The sequence below is a fragment of the Pezoporus flaviventris genome, unplaced genomic scaffold, assembly GCF_033815535.1.
Source record: "Pezoporus flaviventris isolate CSIRO_AGI_PZ_B2104156 unplaced genomic scaffold, CSIRO_AGI_Pfla_v1 ptg000007l, whole genome shotgun sequence".
NCBI lineage: Eukaryota > Metazoa > Chordata > Aves > Psittaciformes > Psittacidae > Pezoporus > Pezoporus flaviventris.
This window is the reverse complement of record NW_026892555.1, coordinates 83,829,570-83,851,724: the sequence shown is the minus strand read 5'-3', so window position 1 is coordinate 83,851,724 and position 22,155 is coordinate 83,829,570. Positions and strand designations below refer to the sequence as shown.

The 22,155-nt window shown below is 38.2% G+C and overlaps 1 protein-coding gene across 9 annotated transcripts in view; it reads left to right on the top strand.

The window, feature by feature from the left end:
• The window catches only part of PIGN (phosphatidylinositol glycan anchor biosynthesis class N), a 101,483-nt gene that overhangs the window by 41,889 nt on the left and 37,439 nt on the right, over window positions 1–22,155 (top strand). For 8 of the 9 annotated variants that reach the window (XM_061449287.1, XM_061449285.1, XM_061449286.1 and 5 more), the window contains exons 11-14: window positions 693–785; window positions 2,626–2,681; window positions 17,067–17,145; window positions 19,283–19,465. In XM_061449287.1, the coding sequence (XP_061305271.1) occupies window positions 693–785; window positions 2,626–2,681; window positions 17,067–17,145; window positions 19,283–19,465 (411 nt within the window). The remainder of the gene's footprint in view (window positions 1–692; window positions 786–2,625; window positions 2,682–17,066; window positions 17,146–19,282; window positions 19,466–22,155) is intronic. The other variant, XM_061449288.1, reaches the window with a different exon arrangement.

Below are 22,155 nucleotides of genomic sequence, written 5' to 3'. Positions count from 1 at the left end.
TGTTTAATTATTTCTTGTTTAAACTAGTGTACTTTCTTCAGATGGTATCTTGTGCCTCAATTTAATGAACAGTGACTGCCCTCACTGTGAGATGTTTTTTTCTTTGAATTCTTGTATATTATTACACAGTGCGAAGGTTGTCTCATAAATACCTAATTCACAGTTAGCATTACATTTGTATGCTGTCATGCTGCTTTACAGCACATATTTTGAAATATTTCTTCTGGACACTGTCCCATATTCTGTCCTCCTGTCTTGCACTCACTGCAGGTCATGTGAGGAGAGCTGCCCAACACAGGGCAGCACGGCAACTGTTCTCTTTCCCATCACAAGTATTGGGTTAGTCAGGCCCAGGCAAGGCACGGGATGGAAGACGTCTAGGTATTTAAAAAATGGCTTCTGATGAGAGGTTGAAATTGTATTTCTATGTAGTATGTAGCTTAATAAAAACTGATATTACTTACCTTTTTTGCATTCCTGGAATATTATAAACAGTACCTGTGATGTTGAGAAATGATGTGAGAAGAGTATTTTCAAAGGAGTTACGGTAGTTCTTTCAGCAGTAATTGGAAGTATTCTTACTGCTTATTTGGGCTGCAATTCAGAATTCAGTTACAGAAATTCCTGTTTCTACTTCTTCTTCTTTATTTTTTTTTTTTTTTTTAATCTATATATGTATTTTTCTTCCCCAGGGAACTCTGCCTCTGGAATATCTGAACAATAGTGCTCATTTCAAAGCAGAGAGCATGTTTACCAATGCTGTTCAGATCGTTGAGCAATTTAAGGTAACTAAACATACGGTAAAGAAAAAATATTTCTTTGAATAATAGTTGTTGCTGTGTTTAAAATGATTATACGAGGACACATGCTGTATATAGCATGCTGTAATTCAAAAGATTAAAATTGAATGCGCATACTGGGTGATGATGATTGACTAGCTGCAAGACATTTCTTAAGGCATTGGAAAGATTTTAATAAAACCTGTTTTTTTTGAGGAGAGTGAGTAACTTTTTTCTGGAGTCTTAACATAAATGCTGATGTATACTGATGTTAGTATAAACCTATTGCAGTATGTAGGTAGAGCCTGAGTGCTGATAACTGAAAAGGGAAATAATGCCTTTGCAACAGGGGCTGGCAGACAAAGCTCTAAAGATCAGTACACAAACAGGTCATAAAGGTAACAGGCACCTGTCTATTAAATAAATTAAATTAGTGGCCTAACTTTAGCTAAATGCTGTTGTATCTGTTGTTTTGCTTTGCAAGGATTCATCTGTGGCTTCTCTGTCTTGATTCATCTAATATTGGATATCACTGTATTAGGAGAACACATACATGGTCCAAACAAAAAAAAAGTTCTCTTTCACTAGATGGTAGAATAAGAAACAGTCAAAAATCCAAAAATCACAGGTTTTGCAAGATGTAGAAATGCTCTGAGGGAAAACTATCCTTTCACAGACAGGAAGCTGAGCCACATGAAAACTGTTGCCCTGTCAGAAATAGTGAAGCAATGAAATAGCGTGAGATCACCTGCAAGACACTAGCAACTTCTGTCCCTTGAATGACAGGTTCCCAAAGGCATGGATACCATATTGCAGTGTCAGCACCAGGGTTGCTTCCAAATCTGTCCTGGAAAGCTGGCAAGTAGCAGCAGGGGAAGTGACTGGTGGTCTGGATGTGAAGCTGAAGCATGCTGATATACCCTTCATAGATGGAATGCTTCTGCTGTAAGAATTAAGGATGTGATTCAGGACTTTTTCAGTTAAATTGGTCTCTTGGGGATTATTTGGGAAAAAAAAAAAAAGCCCAGAACATTTTCTGTCTTCTTTCATTTAAGTTTATTTTATTCTTTCATTTTTGTGGTGCTAAATTATCTCTTTTCTTGTTGACTGGCTTGTTTCTAGCGTTGTTTTGGAATGATCGTGTGTGTGTTTAGTTTGTACTTCTCTCCTGAAGCAGAAGTAGCACACTGGCTTAGACATGCCAAGCGGGTTTTCACTTTTCCTGTGGTGGACTGACCTGACCACAGTTTGTAACTCCCCAGAGAGGCTGTTGCCTTGGATAGATAGGATGAAATGTGCAGGTTGCTACTTCAAGCTGCCAGGTTTTGGGAGCAGTGAGCTTAGAAAGTTCCGGTCTTCACTTTATGCTGACAGTCACGCACAAGTCAGGCTGCTGCAGGAGGCCTTAAAGATGTTTTGAAGAGCCTTGGGCAAAGTGGCTCTGCTGGCATCAAAACCTATTTTTATCCACTGGTTAATCGGTCCAACAGCATTGCTTCAGCAGTGATGCCAGATGGGAACTAGTACACTGCAGCAAAAGTAATACATTGAGGGAGGCTATCACTGAAGTCTGGTAGCACTTCTAACCATATCTTCCTTTTATTCTGCAAACTGTAAAAGTTCTGTGAAAATCAGTGGCTAGGAAGTGGTTTATTTTACCTACTATAGGCAGATCTGGTTTTCCAGGAACTCAGAGGAGCTACACATTGACAGTGTGATTTCATAACTTTTCCAAAGTCTTAGAACTGTTCTGTGATATTTTTTTTTTTTTAGTTTAATTCCTGATAGAATTTTAAGTGTTGTTGCAACTTGCATATAATGGTTTAATGCTTTTTTTTTAATGCAGGTTAAGATGAGTCAGAAAAGGGAAACTACTCTGTCATTTCTATTCACACCATTCAAGTAAGTGTCTGTAAAAACTGTATGCATTTTAGTTGATTATTTGTCTTACTGTTTTGGTATTTCAGTGAGATGCAACAAGAGAAATGAGTCTCTTTAGCCATTTTTTAAATGATAGTGCTTATCTGGCTATGAAGCTGTGCACTAGAACTCTATGCAATTAACTTCTATTGAAAAATTCTGGTTAGAAGTAGATCTATTCCTTATATTTGGTTTCCCATTAAGGGTTTTTTGCCTAAGCTTTTTCACAATATAGCTATGTGCACAGTATATACACAGTAATTTTCACTGACTTTTTTTTTGTTGTTTTTGCTGTGTTCTTTTAGCATTTCTTGGGAGATAGAAGTCCCTGTAGGATCAGGAAATACAATCTGGTCTTGTTTTCCTATATATAAAGGTTTAAATAAGAATGGTTTTCCCTGTGATATAAATTCTAATGAAAACCAACCAGAAAGCAAGCTCAAAATTGTGAGAATTTGTGCTGCCTAGTGTTGGTGTTTCCAGGGCTCTGAAGGAGTCTCTGCAGTGATTTGTGTATCTACAAGCTCTGTGTTCTAGTGTATGGAGCAGTAACTGACCTGCTCACCCTTCAGTCTTATCCAATTGAAGCTGCTTTTTCATTTTTCTTTTCCCCCTAAAGGTTTTTGAAAGCTTTGCTCTGGGTGCATGTGATACTGTTGAATTCTGCTTTCAGTTTGTGGAGTGCTCCAGAAATGCTTTGTTACTGAGAGCAGCTGTTATCCTTTGGGAAATAAAACTGATGTTAATTAAGATCTTTAAATCATACCAGCAGTAAAAAGTACTTGAATCTCTTCCTTTGAAGCATATTTGGTTGCTAAAATAGATTGCTGTCTTTCTGAACAGAGATTTACTGTGTATACTACTAACTTCTTGAAAGGGAGTCGTTCAAGACAATATCTGAGACACAAGCAGAGTTGATCTTGGGCACATAATGAATGTTTTAGATCAAATTCCGATTAACAATGACAGGTGCATTATCAAAGAATTTACCGATTGTGGAGCAAAAATGCTGTATGGAAAGGATGGCCATCTATGATTCTTCGGAAAGACCATTAATCTGATTTCACAGCTCTTGTTTGAATTTTACCTTTCCCAAGAAATAAGACTGATTCTGTAAAATAGGATGTGTTTTTATTAATTCTAAATTTATCTTTAAAGGAACTGTTATTGATTGCCTTATGGACAATTGTATTTTTGTATTATATATTAGATTGCTTTAAGTAGAGATGCCTGAGACATCACTTTTGAAAATATGACTAAAACTTGGTATGAATATGTTGTTACTTTGGTATAGTCCATTGCAAGAATAAATTTAATTTACTTTCTTTAGATATTCTTAAAACTTTTCTGAATCAAAATTTGGGTTAATGGTTCTCCCCGATAAAGTTTTTGTATGAGACCAAAAAAATTCTTTGGATGTGTGAATTACCTTACAAAAGGTGCTCCTGTTTGCATGTTGTATGGGTGAAGACTTTCTTTGGTTTCTCAAGATGATGTTTGTTATCTTCACTCTAGAAAAACATTGTCAGACGTTAAGGCAAATACTTATCCATGGGGGGGGGGGGGGGGGAGAGGGCAGGAATTTAGCCAAATTTTCTAATGTCTCATTCATCTTCACAACTTTCCTTGACTTTCAAATCTTGGAACATGTCTGGGAAGCTACTAAAGGCATTGTCCAACCAATTACTAATAGTTGGGGTAAGGTGGTTGAGCACCAATTTATTTTTAAGCAGACAAGTAACTTCCTAGTGCTCCAGCTTGCAGGGGCTGAAGGAAAACCTGAGGTAATTTTAGACACGATCTGTCTACAAATCTATCCCCTCCTTCACATGGAAGTGTCTGACTGTGAGCAGTGAGCACAAGCCTGCACTTCAGCTGCAGGTCATGATCTGTGTCATTACTGTAACAGAACCCTCATCAGTTCTTCAAACAAATTTTGCTTGAATCCGAGTAAGATACCGAAAGAAGGGCATCTGTCCCGCTTTTGCTGCCTTCACTGTGACACTGGGTTGGTGTTTTTTGTGGTAGATAAAAGCATGTAGAAGAGTACAGTTACTCTCCCTATTTCAGGAGAAATTAAAAAGACAAATCTGGGGATAACTTACTTCTGTGTCTGGAGCAAGAGATTTCTTGGTATAGTGTGCTGTATTTCAGAATGATTGGGAATAGTATGGAGATTGCATTTCTACACAGCCATATGCTATTTGGACTTTGCAGCCCAGGTTTAATGACAGGTTTGCCCCCTGATTTGTGTTACACTGTGGCTGGCTTTGCTGCTGCAGCTGAGCACAGTTCTGTGCTGTGTTTCTGCTAGGCGCTGTTCATTCAGACATGAATAGCTTCTTCCACCATTTTTCATTGATTTCAGTTGTTGTACAAAATAGCTATATCCTTTATTAATCCTTCTGGTGCCTGAAATCTGTCACTTGAAGCTCAGAAAGTGTGTGCTCTGGCATAATGCTTTATTTCTTCCAAGCTTATTTGAGGTTAGTGAAGTGTAATTCTTATCTGAAGTGCTTTGGGACCATTAATGGAGAAATTGATAATGTAAATATTTTTTTAAATATGATACATTTTATGTACATTCAGCATCTTGATAACCTGGAAATGAGCAAAGATATCTCTAAGAACTGCCTTTCTTAAGTTACTTAAATGGTGTCATTGAATAAAGTCTGTATAACAAAAATACATACAAATAGATGAGAGTTTCAGAAGAAACCTGAATCTAAACTTTTAGATAGAGACATTCTGGTTTCAGAGAAGTTGATAAAGTTACTGTTGAAAATGTGTTTCCAAAAGGAGAGGGGAGGGAGAATATGTTCACAAATAATGTGTTCTGTAGAAACTACAACTTAACAAAAACTTCAAGTTAATTTTTCAGTCAGAAATAGCATTTTAAAAAGTTGGTTTTAATATTCTGAGGGGGAAATCTTGCTTCTGAGCTTGAGTTCTTGAATTTTACATGTTTTATTACCAAGTGACTAGAAAATTGTTCATGACCTTCAGATGCAGTGACTTAAAAACTAGTGTTTGAGTTGCATGTTGCATATATTGCACCAAAAGCATTGAGCTAGTTCATATATACATATATCTATATATGCACAGCCTATTTTTACTCCTTATTAACACAGTGTTGGAAACAGATGAAGTATCTGGAATTGATATAAGGATTCTGATTTCTGTAGGGAATCTCATCCCTCATAGAAGTGTGCTTGGCACATTAGACAGGCAAAGAAGGAGGCCATATGCCCCTTCCTACTTGGATCTAAATTGCATCTCTCTCTGAAAACCATCTGTCAAGTGTGTAATGAGGAGGAGGAAGATGGAGCTGATCATTGTGTTCTGTGATGGAAACTTGAATAGTGTCTACTTGACCAGGTTTGAGGCAGAATTTGGATAGCTGTATATATTAAGATGTGTCTGTCTGCCACTAATGCCACTTTCATTTTTGTCAAAGTGCCTTCATCAAGGAACAGATCTGTGTAAAAGTGTATCTTGAGGCTACCTGTGAAACTGTTGAGGATACATGGCAGAAAGATCAGCTGCAAGTGTATGAACACCTGGCCTTGCAGAATTGGCAGCCTGCTCACAGGGAAGTGAATATGCAGGAGCAGAACAGTGTCCCTTGCTGTTATTGAAATACCTGTTAAGAATGCTTATCTGCAGTTCAGTTGGATACCTGAATAGATTTACTGTCTGTAATTAGTTTCCTTCCCACTTCCTTCCACTCCGTACCTTTTTTTTCTACCAGCTGTGAAAGACATGTTTTAAAAAATGGTTTGCTTAGCAAAATCAGAGGCTTTTCTTATCACGATTCTGAGACAGAGGCACAGTACTTTGACGTTGATGTGTAAGAAAAGCAGGTACTAAAAGATGCCAGATGCTTTGAGGTGAGGACGAATCTGAAGATTGCTGACATAGGCAAACTGATGTCCAGGATAGTGAACTATCTTACTAGCTTTCTGACCATTTGTGTACCTTATGGCGACTGCCGAGCTGGCACAGTTCAAAGAGGAGTATGGCAAAGGGCCACATGCTACTGTTGCAAAAGCATTCCCAAAGCTGGCATCTCTGGGCTGTGAAAGTAATCCTATGAGGAGTAGCAGGAGGATAGTGTAGTGAGGCGAGTAGGTGAGACATCAGTGTTTGACTAAAATACTCTTAACCAATTAATACAATTTGATTATCCCAACAGGTAAGACAGATTTCATATATGAAATTACACAAAAGCACAGGAGTCCTGTTTTATATGCCTGGTGTATACAGTGCTTTCAGGGAAGATTGTGCTTCCAGCTGTTCAGGTTCTGGTACCTCACAGTAAGATGGGAAGATCAGTAGTTTAAGCACCACCATATATGAAAAAAAAAACAAGAAATAAGCAGCCGAATTTATAATCAGTGCTTGCTTTCCACTGGCTGTGCTTTTTTGTTGAATGTCTTGAAGTTAACATCAGTAAGGGTTTGGGGGGGGGGCAGGGGGGCTCTAAGGAATCAGCTTAAGTATCTTGTCTAAAGTCAAACTTGTGTTTTCTCATATGTGAAAAATTCCATACCATCTTGATGCTGCATTTTTCAAGTAACTTAACTGTTTGAATACTACATTTTGATCATCACAAATGCTTACTTCTGTGTGTATAATCAAGTTAGAACTTGCATAGTGATATAGAAAGTCACTGCATTTTTAATGTGCAGTGTGCAGCTACTAAATAAAAATGTGCCTCTCCCTTGCTGTACGAAAATATAACTTTCTCTCTCCTCTACCCTCCAATATGAACTGAGATATAACTCACTTCAACATTTGCATGGATTTGTTGCAAGGAAGTATCAATCATGTATTTGTCATGGTGTTAGAAAAGAAAATAGTTCTTTCATAATGTAGAGTGTCTTTGAAGATGTACAGCAACTTCAAAGAAATGGCATAGTCACAAATACCTTGTCTTCCTTTCTCTGATAACTGGAGATATAGCACTACATTACTGTCTGGCCTTTCAAAACAAATAATGGATATTTCCACAAAATTGACATTTGGAGCAAAGTGAAGAAAGTGATTTCTCCTCTGCTCTTAAGTGGGGCAAAGTTCCTTAAGATGTCAGTAAACACAGTACATCCTTTGAAGCATCCTGGTCTTGCTTTGTTTAAATCAATGGTATTTATTGTCGTGGTTTAAAACCAAGCAGAGGGCTCGTTCACTCACTCCCCCCCCCTTCTTGCTCTCCCCCTACTCCTGGAGGGACAGAGAGGAGAATCGAAAAGAATGCAACTCCCACGGGTTGAGATAAGAACAGTTTAGTAACTAAGGTATAACACAAATCACTACTGCTACCACCAGTGATAACAATGATAAAGGAAATAACAGGGGAAGAGAATACAACATCTCACCACCACCTGACAGATAACTCCCCCCCCCCCCCAGCCTGACCAAGCTCTGACCAATACCTCCTCCAACCCTGCAGTCTCACAGCCCTTCCGGCTAACTCCCAGTTACATCCTGGGCCATGACGTGCTGTGGTATGGAATACCTCTTTGGTCAGTTTGGGTCAGGTGTCCTGTTTCTGCTTCCTCCCGGCTTCCCCTCCTCCCTGGCAGAGCATGAGGCTCACAAAGTCCTTGGCCAAACAAAAACATCATTGTTATCAGCTCTGTTCCCAGGCCAAAAGTCAAAACACAGTTCTGCACCAGCTACCAAGGAGGAGAAAAATGACTGCTACTGCTGAACCCAGGACATTTATTTAAATAAATGGTAGTATATGAGATATTTGTGATACATGTGGCGAGGCATTGCAAGAGGAAACATTAAAGACTGAATGTCAGGAGGCTATTGTGGTAGGGAAGGGTATTTCTAACAGCAGTTACCCTCCCTATCCATTTGTCTGAATACTTACAGGCTCCACAGGAACTTTGATTTAGCAGAGGCACAGACTTATCTGGGAAGGCATTTCAGCCCCTTTGTCCTGTGGTCAACAATGAGGGATGGCACTTCTGACAATTTCTAGTGAACCCTGGAAAGGCTTTTTCCTTTCTTGACTTTGTCCCCACTGTGTTACCTAGTGGGAATCTAGGCATCAGCCTGCTTCTAGGGCAGCTGATACAAGAAATTGCAGTGCTGTAGACATAAAAGTGCTCATATTATGGCTTCATATTATTTAAAAGAGAAAAAAAGTAAAAAGGATTTAATGGAGGATGTATTATCTCTTTAGGGAGAAATCAATGCCTATGCTATAAAATGTGTGTTCTTTGGCGAAAATGTCAGCTTCTCTTTCGCTGAATGGGCAGTGTCAGAAGCACTCTGTTAAACTGCTGTTCAGGGAGGATGCAATCCTCTTAGAAAGCAGACATCCTGCTGGTCTCCAGTTTCAGCAGCGTGCTCAGGAGCTTTTAGTTTGTACATGAAAAGCTTACTAGCAGTGGCTTCTGTGCAGGAGGACCATGCATAACTGGATTTGCTATCAAGTAGAAAGTAGCTAAAGTCTTTAGAAGAAGCTAAGAGGCCAATGTATAAGATAAAATACTGCAAGATTTCTGTACATTTCTCTGTTCCCTTGTATAAATCCCTTTGGCCTTTTCTTGGAACTTGTGAGGCTGAGGGAGGGCGTAGAGGCAGGTGGTGGGATGGGATGGGCAGGGGATGTTCTGCAGTGGGACATCTAGAAGAAGAGAGGGATTGAGGGGCTCTTTCTGGATCACAGTAAGAAAGGCCCAATAACAAATGGCATGATAAAATACCTGCTTTAATAAGTTAAAATAAAAAGATAAATACAGATAGCAAGAAATCACACATCCCTTCAGATGCTGCATACCCTGCATTTGTGCAGCATCATGTGAAGCTCAGATGGATTTTCCCATGGTGCTGCACAGATCCTGGCTCTGGAGAGGTTACCTCTTTCTGGTCATTCAAGCTATTATATCATTTTCTTGCAATAAATCAACTCTAGTAATTATTTCTGCTGTCAAATAGAATGGAGGTTTATGTGAGAACTTCTTACCTCACTTCTAGGTAAATATGAGGACAGGCAGGTGGCATGACTGCCAGTATGGAGTGGGAGCTGCCTGCAGGCTTCTGTGTTACTAAAAACTGTCTGGGTTAGTCCTGCGGCCAAGGTATTTGTGCAGCACAGCCTGAAGCCATGCTAGATGTGCAGCACAGGCCTGGGCTTACTCAGGTTAACTCTCATGTGGATCACAGACTCCTTGATGTATGATGGTGGTCTGGTCAGGATGAATATGGGGGACCTACCCAAACATGTTTTGTTGGACATGGGGCACTGCTACTAGGTACCTGCCTGTTCTGGGTGCAGCTGGCTGGAAACTTGTTGCTGTGGTTTAGGCTTGGCATGTAAGATTGCGGAGCAGAAGACAGCTTGTGGTACAACACTACATAGCCACTACACTGCAGGTAGCTAGATCCAGGTCAATGAATGACATAAATAATCGTGTTTTGCAGAGGTAAGGGCTGACTTAACAGCAAAGGTAGGGCATTGTTATTTAGTCAGCACATGTCCCCTGCAGAACTAAAATAGAAGAGACTTGAAAAATAATATATTTCCTTTCCTTCAAGGATCTTCATCTTCCCTATTAAGCAGTTTCCCTTTCCAAGGCTGTTGCATCATGTCCTGCTGGCTCTTCAGGCTGAACCTTGCCCTGGCTAGATCCATGCATCCAGCTTTTCAGTGCCATTGTGAGTGGGCTGGAGGGAAGGCATCAGAGCGTGGCCTCTTTCCTCCTGGCCTCTGTTGTCAAAGCTCTTGCTGTAGTAGTTTGCATGCAAAATCTGCTGTGTGCAGCCCAGTTATCTTAACTGTTTCTCTGTTCAGTGAATTGTCACCTGACAGCTTGCCTGCTCCTTTTCCTCTCACTCTGCTATCTAAAGGATTTACATAAATATCCTAAGGCACTTTGCTGTTGAATATGTGAATATGCTGCGTCAGGGACACTGACTTGTGGAAATTAAAAGGCTATTTTAATTCCTCCAACTTGACAGTCCAGAACGAGACCATTAGCAGTCAGACCACTTCCTGTGGTTTCACTGATGTATGACTTGCTCTTTCCTCCTTTGCATGTTTGTGAATCTGAATACAAAAAGCATACATGTACTGGTAGGTTTTTGTGATGTGTCAGTAAAGATCCTTTTTTGCTGTCTTGGATGCGTGGAAGTGTGTGTCCTTTCATTTCATTATGGTTTAAAGAACAAAATTCCCAGAGCTTAAATCAGGAGCCTCATACTGACTTTCTTATTCCTTTCTTTTGTAGTGTCTGATGCACGCAGTGATGCTTATTAATGCTTCTTAAAAGGAAAAAAAGTAGCAAAGATAACTGAGTGCAGCCCTACAGCTAGAGTGGCTGATTTACAATCTAACATACTAGTCAGAATTCCCAGAAACAGAAAAACCTAATTGAAATGTAGACGCTCCAAAACTGAAACTCCTGGCAGTAAAACAGCAGGACAAAAGTAGTTCAAGCTGAGAGAGGGAATACTGAGGGTCCTGGGCTTTAGGAAGCTGAAGAACTACCTTTTAGTGTAGGTTTATGTGGAGTACCTTTTCTTTCAAAAAGCACAGCTTTATCACACTAAACACATTGCTGTATATTTTATCTCTAGGCTAAATTCATCTTGCTTCTGAATTATGAAAATCAAGTTTCATATGGCTTGCCTGTTTAAACAGCTTCCCTGAAAATATTTTAGAAAACAAAATTCCAGCTATCTGAACAAATTAAGGATCACTGAATTTACCCACCAAATCATTTAATCTTTGACCCTTCGCTGACCAAAACTAAAACATATGCAAAGGACTGGCTGTGTATCTCATAGTATGTGCTTTCAGTCTGTCTTTAGCAGATAGAGTGAAACAATTATTTCTTTGGAATAGGCACATGTAAAGAACATTTTGAAAACTGGAAGAGTCAGCTTCTGGCAATTAAAATTCATGTAAATATGACTTCTTTTTTTTTTTTCCTGATCACTGCCTTTATGAGCCTCATGTACTCTATTACAAAGGAAGATCAACAGAAAGTAAACACCATGGTTCCAGACTTTGATTTTTTAAATACCTACTTGGTTGATTTTTCCATGTTTTGCTAAGTGAACTCATATCTTCGCATCACTTGCCATTCACTTTTTCTGATGATTCTTTGCTGTCAGTGGAGAAGTGGGAAGTTTTTATATTGTGCATCTCATCCTGCTCCTAGGAGACTGTGCACCATACCTTCAAAAGAAATCATAGAATGATTAAAGTTAGGATAGTCTGTGATTGCACTATCATTAATAGCAACCCATGAGTGCAGAGACTTGGTAACTTAGGTGAATTTGATGTGGAGCAAAAAAAAGCATGCAGTCATGTTTTGCTAAGTTAATGGTGTTCAGTGCAAGATCTGTGCCTATGCTTTCTCCTTACTCATGTGATGCTTCTGAGGTGCCATCTTTGTTGTGCGCCGGGAATGTCTTGAAGACAGCTCTCATGGGAGACTGACTTTGATTCTGAAGCCTGTTGCTGCTTTGAAAGAGGCTTTGAAAAAAGCGTTGCTCAATTACTTGTATTAACTTTTGAATAACAGCCCTGCAAAAACATCAGGCCAGTCTTACAGTTGCACTTTCAAGATGACATTTTGCCAGCAGTGGTGGTGTGGATCAAAGCTGTAATAGTGTAATACTGTAAGTAGTACTCTGCCTGATTGCAGAACTGATGGACTGAAAGGCATCTTTTATCCTTGGTGTGGCTTTCTCAGAGAGGGATGGGTGGCAGCAGTTTGAACATGGTCACCTGCCCCTCTCAGAGTGCCAGTGATAGGAGGACAGGGGTGACTGGCAGAGGCCTAGGCTGCTTCTATGGGATGGTGCCAATGGAAGAGCTTTGTGGCGAGTGGGGCAATATTAACCTGGGTGACTTCTTTTGGGCTGCAAGTTACTAAGATACCAGGAATCTTCTTTCTGAAGAAGAGGACAAGAACCTGCGATTGCTCTGCCTTTTGGCAGAAGAGGTTGCTGGGATTGTTTGGACAGTGGCAGTCTGATGCCTGTTTCACTGCTAACAATTTTGGACTTGGGAATTTTGTAGCAAAGCAAGTGAGAAGGTTTGCCTTACATGGCATTCAGGAGAAGGTAACCCATGCAAAAACCTAGCAGGCTTTATTCAGATGGCCTTGCTCCATCTGGGGGCTATCATGAGGTTCAAGGAATATATATCCTTATCCTCCAGCTCTTTTAGTTTTGCGTCAGCAGCAGGTCCTTTTCTCCCCATCCCCTAAACAGCCAATATGCAAAGTTAGAAGACTGAAGTCTGCTGAGCAGCTACTTCTGATTTACTGCTAGATATGAGTTATAGAAATGTAATCACTGTCTACTGCAAATCTTGCCACTCTGAAAGGGTTGTAGGATGCCCAGGTTTTTTTGGGGGGTGGGAGAAGGGGTTGGGGTGCATGGGTTGTTTTTCTTTTCTGATGGGAAGAATGAAAAAGCGTTAGCAGAAGTGTGTAGATGTGTGTGAGCTGACACTAGTCATGTACTTGGAGTTTGTGTGTGTGGAGTGAAGCAGCTGAGATAAATTTGTTTCCTTCTGACAGCAAGCTAGGCAAAGATTTCAGCCTTTCTGTTTGTACATTGCATCTGTAGGTCTGTGATGCTTCCTTGACTTTCATTATAAAACCTTCAGCATTGTAGGTGCTAAACTACTACAGATCCTGAAGGGTTACACTTTATAGCAGAATTCTGGAAAAATTTCTGTACAATAAAGTAATTATAAATCATTACCCAAATAGCCAGACATAATAAAAATAGCAAACTAGCAGTGGTGGATACATATGTATTTGCCAGATATCTCTTTCTGTTCCAAGATTTTTATTTCATGGTTTGACTGCAGCATGCTACCTGTGCTGTTGGGGATGGTAATTTCTGTAGTGTGATGATAAACGTGACTCACTGGACAAAGAGAGGTCCCCTTAATATTGCTCTGGTTAATGTACTTCATCACAGTCTTGTTGTTAGTGCTGTCAAATAGCTTAGATGAAGCATGAATGGTGTGATGGAAAGATTAATTTTGTCAGGTATACTTACAGCAAGGGTAGCTAACATCTCAGAAGGGGTAGTTTGCAAGCACTTGCATGATTAGCCCAACTGTTTTGCTTCATAATTAATTCATGAATGAAGCTGTGATTCCTGTCTGGAACTAGAAAGTTAATCTTTGATAGTCATCATGAAAAAACAAAATTACTCTTCTAGGACCAGTATCATCAAAGAATGTAATCTTCTGTCTTCAGAATCCTGATGATATTGTGACTGCATGTGTTCATAATATATGTGACCATAGAGTCCTTGTTTTTTCAAGTTAAACCTTAGAGTAACTATACTATACTTTATAGTGCATGTGTACTTTCAAGAGTAGGAGGACTGAGTTGAGTCCACTGACTGAATTCTCTTTGTGCGTGTTTGCTAATTAATAGGACAGGTATTTTTCTGTTATAGAAGAAGACTTACTGATTTTACTCTTCAAAACTATTGACTGTGAATTTGATAGAATTCTGTTTCGGTGATGGGTAGCTAATGGTGAGCATATATATACATACATAGCTTAGTTTTCTCTATAGAGTTCAGAATCTTTCTAATAATGATCATTAAATTCACTTCATCACTTAATACTAATTGCATGGATGTGTGTGTTAAGTGACCTTGAGAATACATCGTCATACTAGTAGTACCTCTGGCACTACACATGGAAGTAACTGATCAGTTTCTTCTTTTGTAACAATAACTGCCTCTTATTCAAAACCTTTTAAATAGTTTAAGTAAAAATTTAGTGGTGCTAAGAATAGTTCAAGCTTTAACATTGCAGATTTAGATTTTCCTTTTGGTTTTGTTGTTTGGTGAGCCTTCTAAATTTTATAGAATCACCATGTCTAAATTTCCAGTTCCTGGCTTCTTTCAACTGGCAACTTTCTTTTTCTGTTCATGGCTGAGCTTTGTCTCTTCATGCTTTCTGCTGCATCTGGCAAAGGTTCCTTGTAAATCTTCCATCAACTTTATCAGCTTTAGGAAGTGAACCAGGGTCCTCAACGGATGATAAACTGCTTAGGTGAACTATACCCATTCTTTAATTGAGAGATAGGCTGAGAAAGTTGGGGCTGTTCAGCCTGGAGAAGAGAAGGCTTCGTGGAGACCTCCTAGCAGCCTTCCAGTATCTGAAGGGAGGCCTATGGGGATGCTGGGGATGGACTCTTCATTAGGGACTGTAGTGACAGGACAAGGGGTAATGGGTTAAAACTTAAACAGGGGAAGTTTAGATTGGATATAAGGAGGAAATTCTTTCCTGTTAGGGTGGTGAGGCACTGGAATAGGTTGCCAGGGAAGTTGTGAATGCTCCATCCCTGGCAGTGTTCAAGGCCAGGTTGGACAGAGCCTTGGGTGGCATGGTTTAGTGTGAGGTGTCCCTGCTCATGGCAGGGGGTTGGAACTAGATGATCTTAAGGTCCTTTCCAACCCTAACTATTCTTTGATTCTATAACCAGCATATTTGGTAACTCTTCTTTCTAGTCTGGTGTGATATGCACCAATTCTTTAACCACTTTGAGGTTTTTGTTTAATACAGAAGCAAAAAGTATCTGAAGATGACAATCAACCTTTGCATTCAGGATGAAACTTGTATTTTGATACAGTTATATATGAACAGTCCTTAGCTTCTGGTGGAATTCAAACTTTACAAAAACAATTGTAAATTCAGCATCTTGAAAAGCACACATACGGAAGTAAGGTAAAATGTGTGGTATGTTAGCTATTGAAAATTAACAATGTACCTGCTAATGGTAACCCTATTTGACAAAATAATTGCCTTCTGCATTTGACTTACTGAAGCTTTACTGTTTAAAAACCCTATTTATTCTGTTACACCATTCATGCACAGAGATTCCAGATGCTGTCATCTAAGAAGGAATAGGTGAAGATGATTGTTCATTAATAATAAAATGATTCATTGAGAGTAAAACAATAATTAAGGGGTTTATAGCTAAATGACTGAAGATATTAAGTGCGAGATAATTTTAGCATATTAGAAATTTGTGTTGAATATGACAAGGATAAAATCAATGGAAAACAGTATGTGTAAAACAATAAAAAATGAGACAGTGAACATAGGAACATCTTGGATGTATTTAAGTCCTAAATAAAGCTGCTTAATATTTATTCCAGATTTTTAATATCCTTACCTAAAAGCAAAGATACCTTTTTTCCCTTCTGTTAATCTCCATACATGGTGGAAACTCCCACCTTGGTTTTGTGTTTTTCTCCCTTTCCCCTGCCAAAAAAAAATAGCAAAACTTGGGGGTTACATATTCCTTGAGGCAGTATGTGGGGCTGATTTGCCTACTTGAAGAATTGGTTCTAACTTCAGTCACTATCAGCTTTGGTGAACACTTGCTGGCTGCATGCTAGTAAGCCTCAGCATATAGAGCTGTAAGGTTGGCTTTCATAAGGACATGTCCTGAAGGTGCAGGAGCAACCAACATTCACTCTCCTATTTTTCAACTCCTTTGTTCTGTCTCCCAGAGTTATGGTGATCAAACACTTACCAACACCTTGTCATCATGTTTTCCTCCCTTTTTCCACAAGATCTCTCTCTTCCTGCTTGTTTATAAATACCATCTTTTGATTCTTTTTTAGATTGAAAAGAGTAAAACCAGTTCTTAATACAGTTATTTCATTTACTCTTTTTTACTTTGTTCAGTGAGGGTTGGTTGACTGCCTTGTTTCTCATGTTGCTGGTTTCTGTAAGGGAAGAATTGTAGTAAGTATTTAGGTTGATGATCAAGTTTATTAAAATCAGATATTTTTATTACTGGCCTCAGTGTAGCCAGGTAACTGTGTTAACCCCTGCTCTGGGGACTGTGCTGATAGTTCCCTGTGTAAGAGGAAAGAAGCTCTTGTTTTTCAAAGAGAAGATTGTTGAGTATCATCTGCTCTTAGTGTGGAATCTGAACAATTTGTCCTATGCTGACAGGTTTATGAACTGCTTAACAATCATCTATCAAATCAGTTAAATTGGTTAATTCTTGTATGTGCCAGAGCAATGGTGAATAATAACACACAAGGGATAAAATTTTCAGCAGTATTAGATAGAAACACCTACATTAAAAAAAAAAACTTGATAATGAAAAGATCTTGGGATATGTTAGCAGCAGTGTTGACGTAAGTGTGAATATGAATGTAGAGGAATGGATTAGTTCCAATTACCTAATTCTCTTTCATGAAGTTCAGAATATTTGTATGTTTCATTCTGCAGTAATTTTTTTTGTAAGGAAATTTTTACTTTTTTGTAAAGCAAATTTTCACTGCCTCTTCCTTTGCTCATGAAAAGGAGAAACATTAATATCTCTTTATATTGTTGTACAGACCACTTTCTGACTCTGAACAGATCAACTATTTAAAGAAAGCAAGACTATATATTCAGCAGCAGAAGTATGATGAAGCGGTAAGTCTGCTTTTGCTATATGCTTTCTTACAGGAATTTCTATTATATATAAATATTTAGATTTGTTTAACTTGAAACTGGGAAATAAAACATTTTTTTCCTTCCTTATGATGTACATCTCATTAACATAAATAAAATCCCACTGTAAGTCTCCAAAATTTTGCTTTTTGACATCAGTTCTAATGAATAATACTGGCTTCTGTATTTCTTCTCATACTTATTAAATTGTTTGTTACCATTTCATAGTATGCTAACCCACAGTGTATGTTTTCATTTCTCACTGTAGAAAAGGGTGAATTGAGAGAGTAACTGAGGAATGTAGTTTATGTTCACACTTCTTAGGCTTATACATATATAAAGAAAATAATCTTATATAAAGGAAATAAAGTATAATGTCTTGCTTCATTAGATCCTGCTTTGTTTTGTTCTTTTAGTTGAACCAGCTGTTCTTGTTTTTAGTTTCACATTTCAGTTTATCAGAGACTGGGAGCCATATGTGGAGTCAATCTGTGCTTCTCACTTCCGGTATTACTTTCCTAAGCATTTGCTACCATTCACTGTGCAACAGGGTACTTCATGGGTACAGTTCACCAGTGCTTGCATTCTTGCATTCACAGAAATAATTTGTAGAACTAAATGATACAAAGAACTCTTTAACAGGTTTAGTTTGGTCACTGACTTTTGTGTTAGAAAGTACATGAAAAAGTTGAGTATGCAATGTTACATTTAACCTGCCAGATGCATGGAAGAATAACTCCATTATGTGTTAGGGTTCAGCTCTTCTTTTTCCCTAATATGCTTCTTGGGGTAATAAATTACTGGTTTATGCCCAGAACAGATAAATCTGTTTTATAACTCGTCCCTTTTTATTTACCTTATTGTAAATGGGAAATCACTCAGTTTAAATCAGTGGATCTATTTTGCTGTGGAAGCAGGTTTTCTTTTTGGTTTCCTAGTACTACTACTTGCCTTGCACACATTTACTTATAGGAGACATTTTATACATTTCAGCAGTAGAACCAGTGAGTTTGTGTTGTTGGCTATGTATAAATTTTATCCCTCATTCACTTGAGTGCCCCATGTGTTCAAGTTCACTCTTGATCACTAACACACCAGGCTTGTGCCTGTGCCCAGGTTGTCCTCAGCTTCCTACAGTACGATGCAGAAAGGTTGGTGCATTACCAGCTGCTGGGATTTAGATGACTCTTTGCCTCCTCTACTCTGCAGCTCTTTGCATTGCAGATATGCATTCATAATTGCATCTTCAGGAATGATTTGATTTTGGGTGAGTTTGACTATTGGCAGACTTATAATCTCTTCAGGAGTTGACATACCTTTTTCTGTTGATTGTTGCTGTTAAGTCAACCTGGACATGTAAAGAAGCACCATCATGTATCTCGTCTTCTTATTACAATCTTCCTGACAGATCTTTTAATCACAGAGAACCCTCTGTGACCACAAATTACACAGCTGAGCTTCCCATCTTTGGGTAAATCACAGGAGTCAGTACACTTTTGTGTAACAAATGACATGGTGAGGGGAAAAAACCCAAGTGATCTGTGTCCTGAGAGCCCCAAGAAGCTGCTTTGTGAATGAAACTGAGGTTCCAGTTGTCTCTCTGAGTTTAGGCAAAGCACTGGGTATATCAGGTGCTACTGAAGTGGAGGACATCAGACCCCAGCTAGGGGTGACCAAGTTTTGGCTGCATCCATAATCCTTCTTCTATGTAAGTGTTGTGCCTTCAGAAGTACACAATGTTTTTTTTGTGGGGTTACTTATACTGGAATATGTATGATTGAATTCTATGATTCTATGATTCTATGAATATTAATGGAGAAAAAAAGCAGCATGCTTGGTAGTAGGTGGGGTTCAAGATGTGCTCTCTCTGTGGCTTTCACCTGTTGTGGCCAAGGATGATGGTGAAGGAGCCAAATAATGGTTGACTTTATGTCCAGCAGGAGTCCAAAGCAGTGTATACTCCAGCAGTCTGTGCTCGCCAAAACACTACACCTCAGTATGGAGAGGACACATATTCCAAGAGTAATGGAGGTTCTTGAGCTCCACTTGTGCTCAGTTACACTGATTTGTAAAATGGAACTTACTCTAAACTGTTGCTTCTATGTTTTATCTGCCTTAGATATCTCTGTGCAAAACGCTGATTAACCTTGCTTTGGAAGGCTTGTCTTATTACCATACTTACGACAGATTATTCCTGGGTTTAAGTATTGCAATGAGTTTTGTGGGCTGGACGACTTACGTGATTTTGGTGATTATCAAGACCCATACTAATTTGACCAAGGCTGTCCAGACTAATAATAAGGTAGGTTGGAAACATGCAGTGATTTTTTTCTAACAGTTTTCAGCATTATACGTATGCGCAGTCTCTCTTCTTTTGATTACATGTGGAAACTGGCAAACTGTAGAATTTTCTAGTTACAGTAATCCTCCATAGTGTTACCATTTGGTTACAAACATGTTTGGTCCATTTATTAGGATCCATATTCCTAAACTGTGTAAGAGTGAGTATGCAGTACAATGCTTTCTTGGTTTCTTCCTTCTTACAGCTGTGCATTTTACTAGAAGCTAATGCAAGTGTAAGCAAATGTACTGATTTAAAACTCTTACAGAGTCTGTCTTTAACCAGAAGCCAGTTTTCAGTGTTAATTGTAGCAAAGTCAGCACTCTATTGTAATAATACTTGTTTGCAAGTACTCAGACTTCAGGCTTCCATTTTGATTTTTGGCTGTAAGGATAAAAAAAAATAGCATGTAAATTACTTTATTCCTGTTCTCTCTGGCAATGTGAAGTCAGTTTTCAGAAGCTGTGCAGTCCAGTCATGGCATTTTTAAAATGTATCACCTGTTTCAATAAAAAGGTGAACCATGGTTTCACAGATGGGCTTCCTCTTGTACTCTGTGATTTGCAAGGGTGCAACAGAAGACATCAAAGATGAAGGAAGCTTTTTGACAATATTATTATGGTTTGATTTTTTGACAAAGCACAAAATTCTATGTATATACTTTCAGCCATTCACAAGGAACCAAAATACGTTGAAAAAGTGAATAAGCAAAGAGCTACCGTTTCAGTAGGGAAGGATTAAAGCCTTGGTGGGGGAGGGTATCCCAAACTCAAAAATTTGTTTCGAAATAAAGGGAATTGTTTCATTTGATAATGTAACTGAGAATGAGCACTCACGTAACATCTTTACTGCCTTCAGTATACTACTCTGAGAAAATTCCTATCATGCTATCTTGAGGTTTTTTAGTACTGGTTGAAATGAGATAGTCTTAGCCTTTAATGAAAGTGATCAAGCAAAATTGAAATGGGAAATATTCATAAGTGCTGTAATGCATGATTTAAGTTTTTTTCATCAAATAACTGAGAAGAAATAATCCAAGATGCATGTTATGTCAGATATGAGCAAAATAATTACAGTAAATAGAGTGAGTATCAGGCGTGTTAGTAACTGTATTAAGCAAAAACTTCACATTTTTAGTTGGCATCAGATTTTAATTTGGTATATTGGTTTTACTTGTTGAAGGCAAATTTTATACTAGTGACAGTGGGAGAAAAAAAAACACTAGGTTTCTTAGTTCTTTATTTATATAATTTTTCTTTACTCAGTTTTAGTAAGAGGTCTTTTTTTGTAGAAACCTTTTTTAGTGTTCCTAAATACTTATGGAATCATAGTGTGAAGCTAATCCTTCATATATGGAAGTTATTTCGTTTATAGCTAATATTGGAGCTACTTAAAGAATTTTGCTGAGAAACTAATCTACCATTGACAAATAGTCTTCTACAAAGCACTGCCTTATAAGATCTGAAAGGAGCCTCTGAATAATGAAACTGCACATCCTGTACATATAATCTTCAAAAGTTTTTGGTTTCTTATGAAGCATATGAAAGAACTTCTGCTTTTAGAGCAGTGTGTTGTTTTGCTTAGCAGAAGCCTAACCTTTTAATCTATTTTTTAAACATCCTAGGAAATGCAAGTCTGATTTCCATTTTCAATGCATGACCAACTATATTGAACTCTATAACATTTATATCTCTATATGGAATAAAATGTTGATTGTATGTGTTTAATTATTTGATGATAAATCATTGTGTGCCTATCATTCCTATACATATTCATTCTGTCTATATGTCAGCAAATGTAAGATTTAAAACGACGAAACTAAAATTGCATTAGGTCAGCTTTCTATATAACATATTTTTTTCTTTCTTTAATGGCAGATCTTATTAGGAATTCTATTTAAAAAATCATTTAGAACTTGCATTTAGTGTTAGTTTAGATCAAGGCAGTTGTAAGTCACTTACAGGAAGGCAGAAAAAGTTAACCCATATATGTGAACTGCTAACTGAATATCTTTTCTCCTCAGCATATTTAACATAGTCATGTATTTGTCTGCATAACTCATTCAAAGAAACTGGTATTCATGTAGAAGAAAAGTGTCGTCAGTCATTACCTATACTATGTACTAAAGACTGCTCAGTCACTAAAGCTGCCTTTGCTATGTCAGGTTGCCTTACAGGAAGATAAAATTGTTTATTTAAAACATAATCTTCCCTTGCCTCTAAATCTTGTAGTATCTGAATGTCCCTAAACAAGGAAGAATAGTTCAATGACCATGTAAAATACAGATTCACAGTGACTGTTTAATGCTTCTTTTTGCATGAAAAAGAGATTACTGCTACCTGATGATTAAGGACTAACTTACCTGACTGAGATTATCCATTTTAAAAATTTCCTTTCTCTTTGATGTGCCTCCTTCCAGCTCTGTTAGTCCAAGAACATGTTTCTTTGAATACATTTCGTGCCTTAATCCTTTTGTTTGTTTTTAGAAAGCACAAAGCTGGTGATGTAGTATATACCGGATTAAGTATATTGACAGCTCTAGCTATGATAGGAATCTTTTAGAACCATGTGACTCGAGTAGTCTGTTGTATCTTGAAATTGCAGATTCTTTTAAGTAAGGCTGTCTTTCCTGTGAGAGGTTGGTTGCAAGC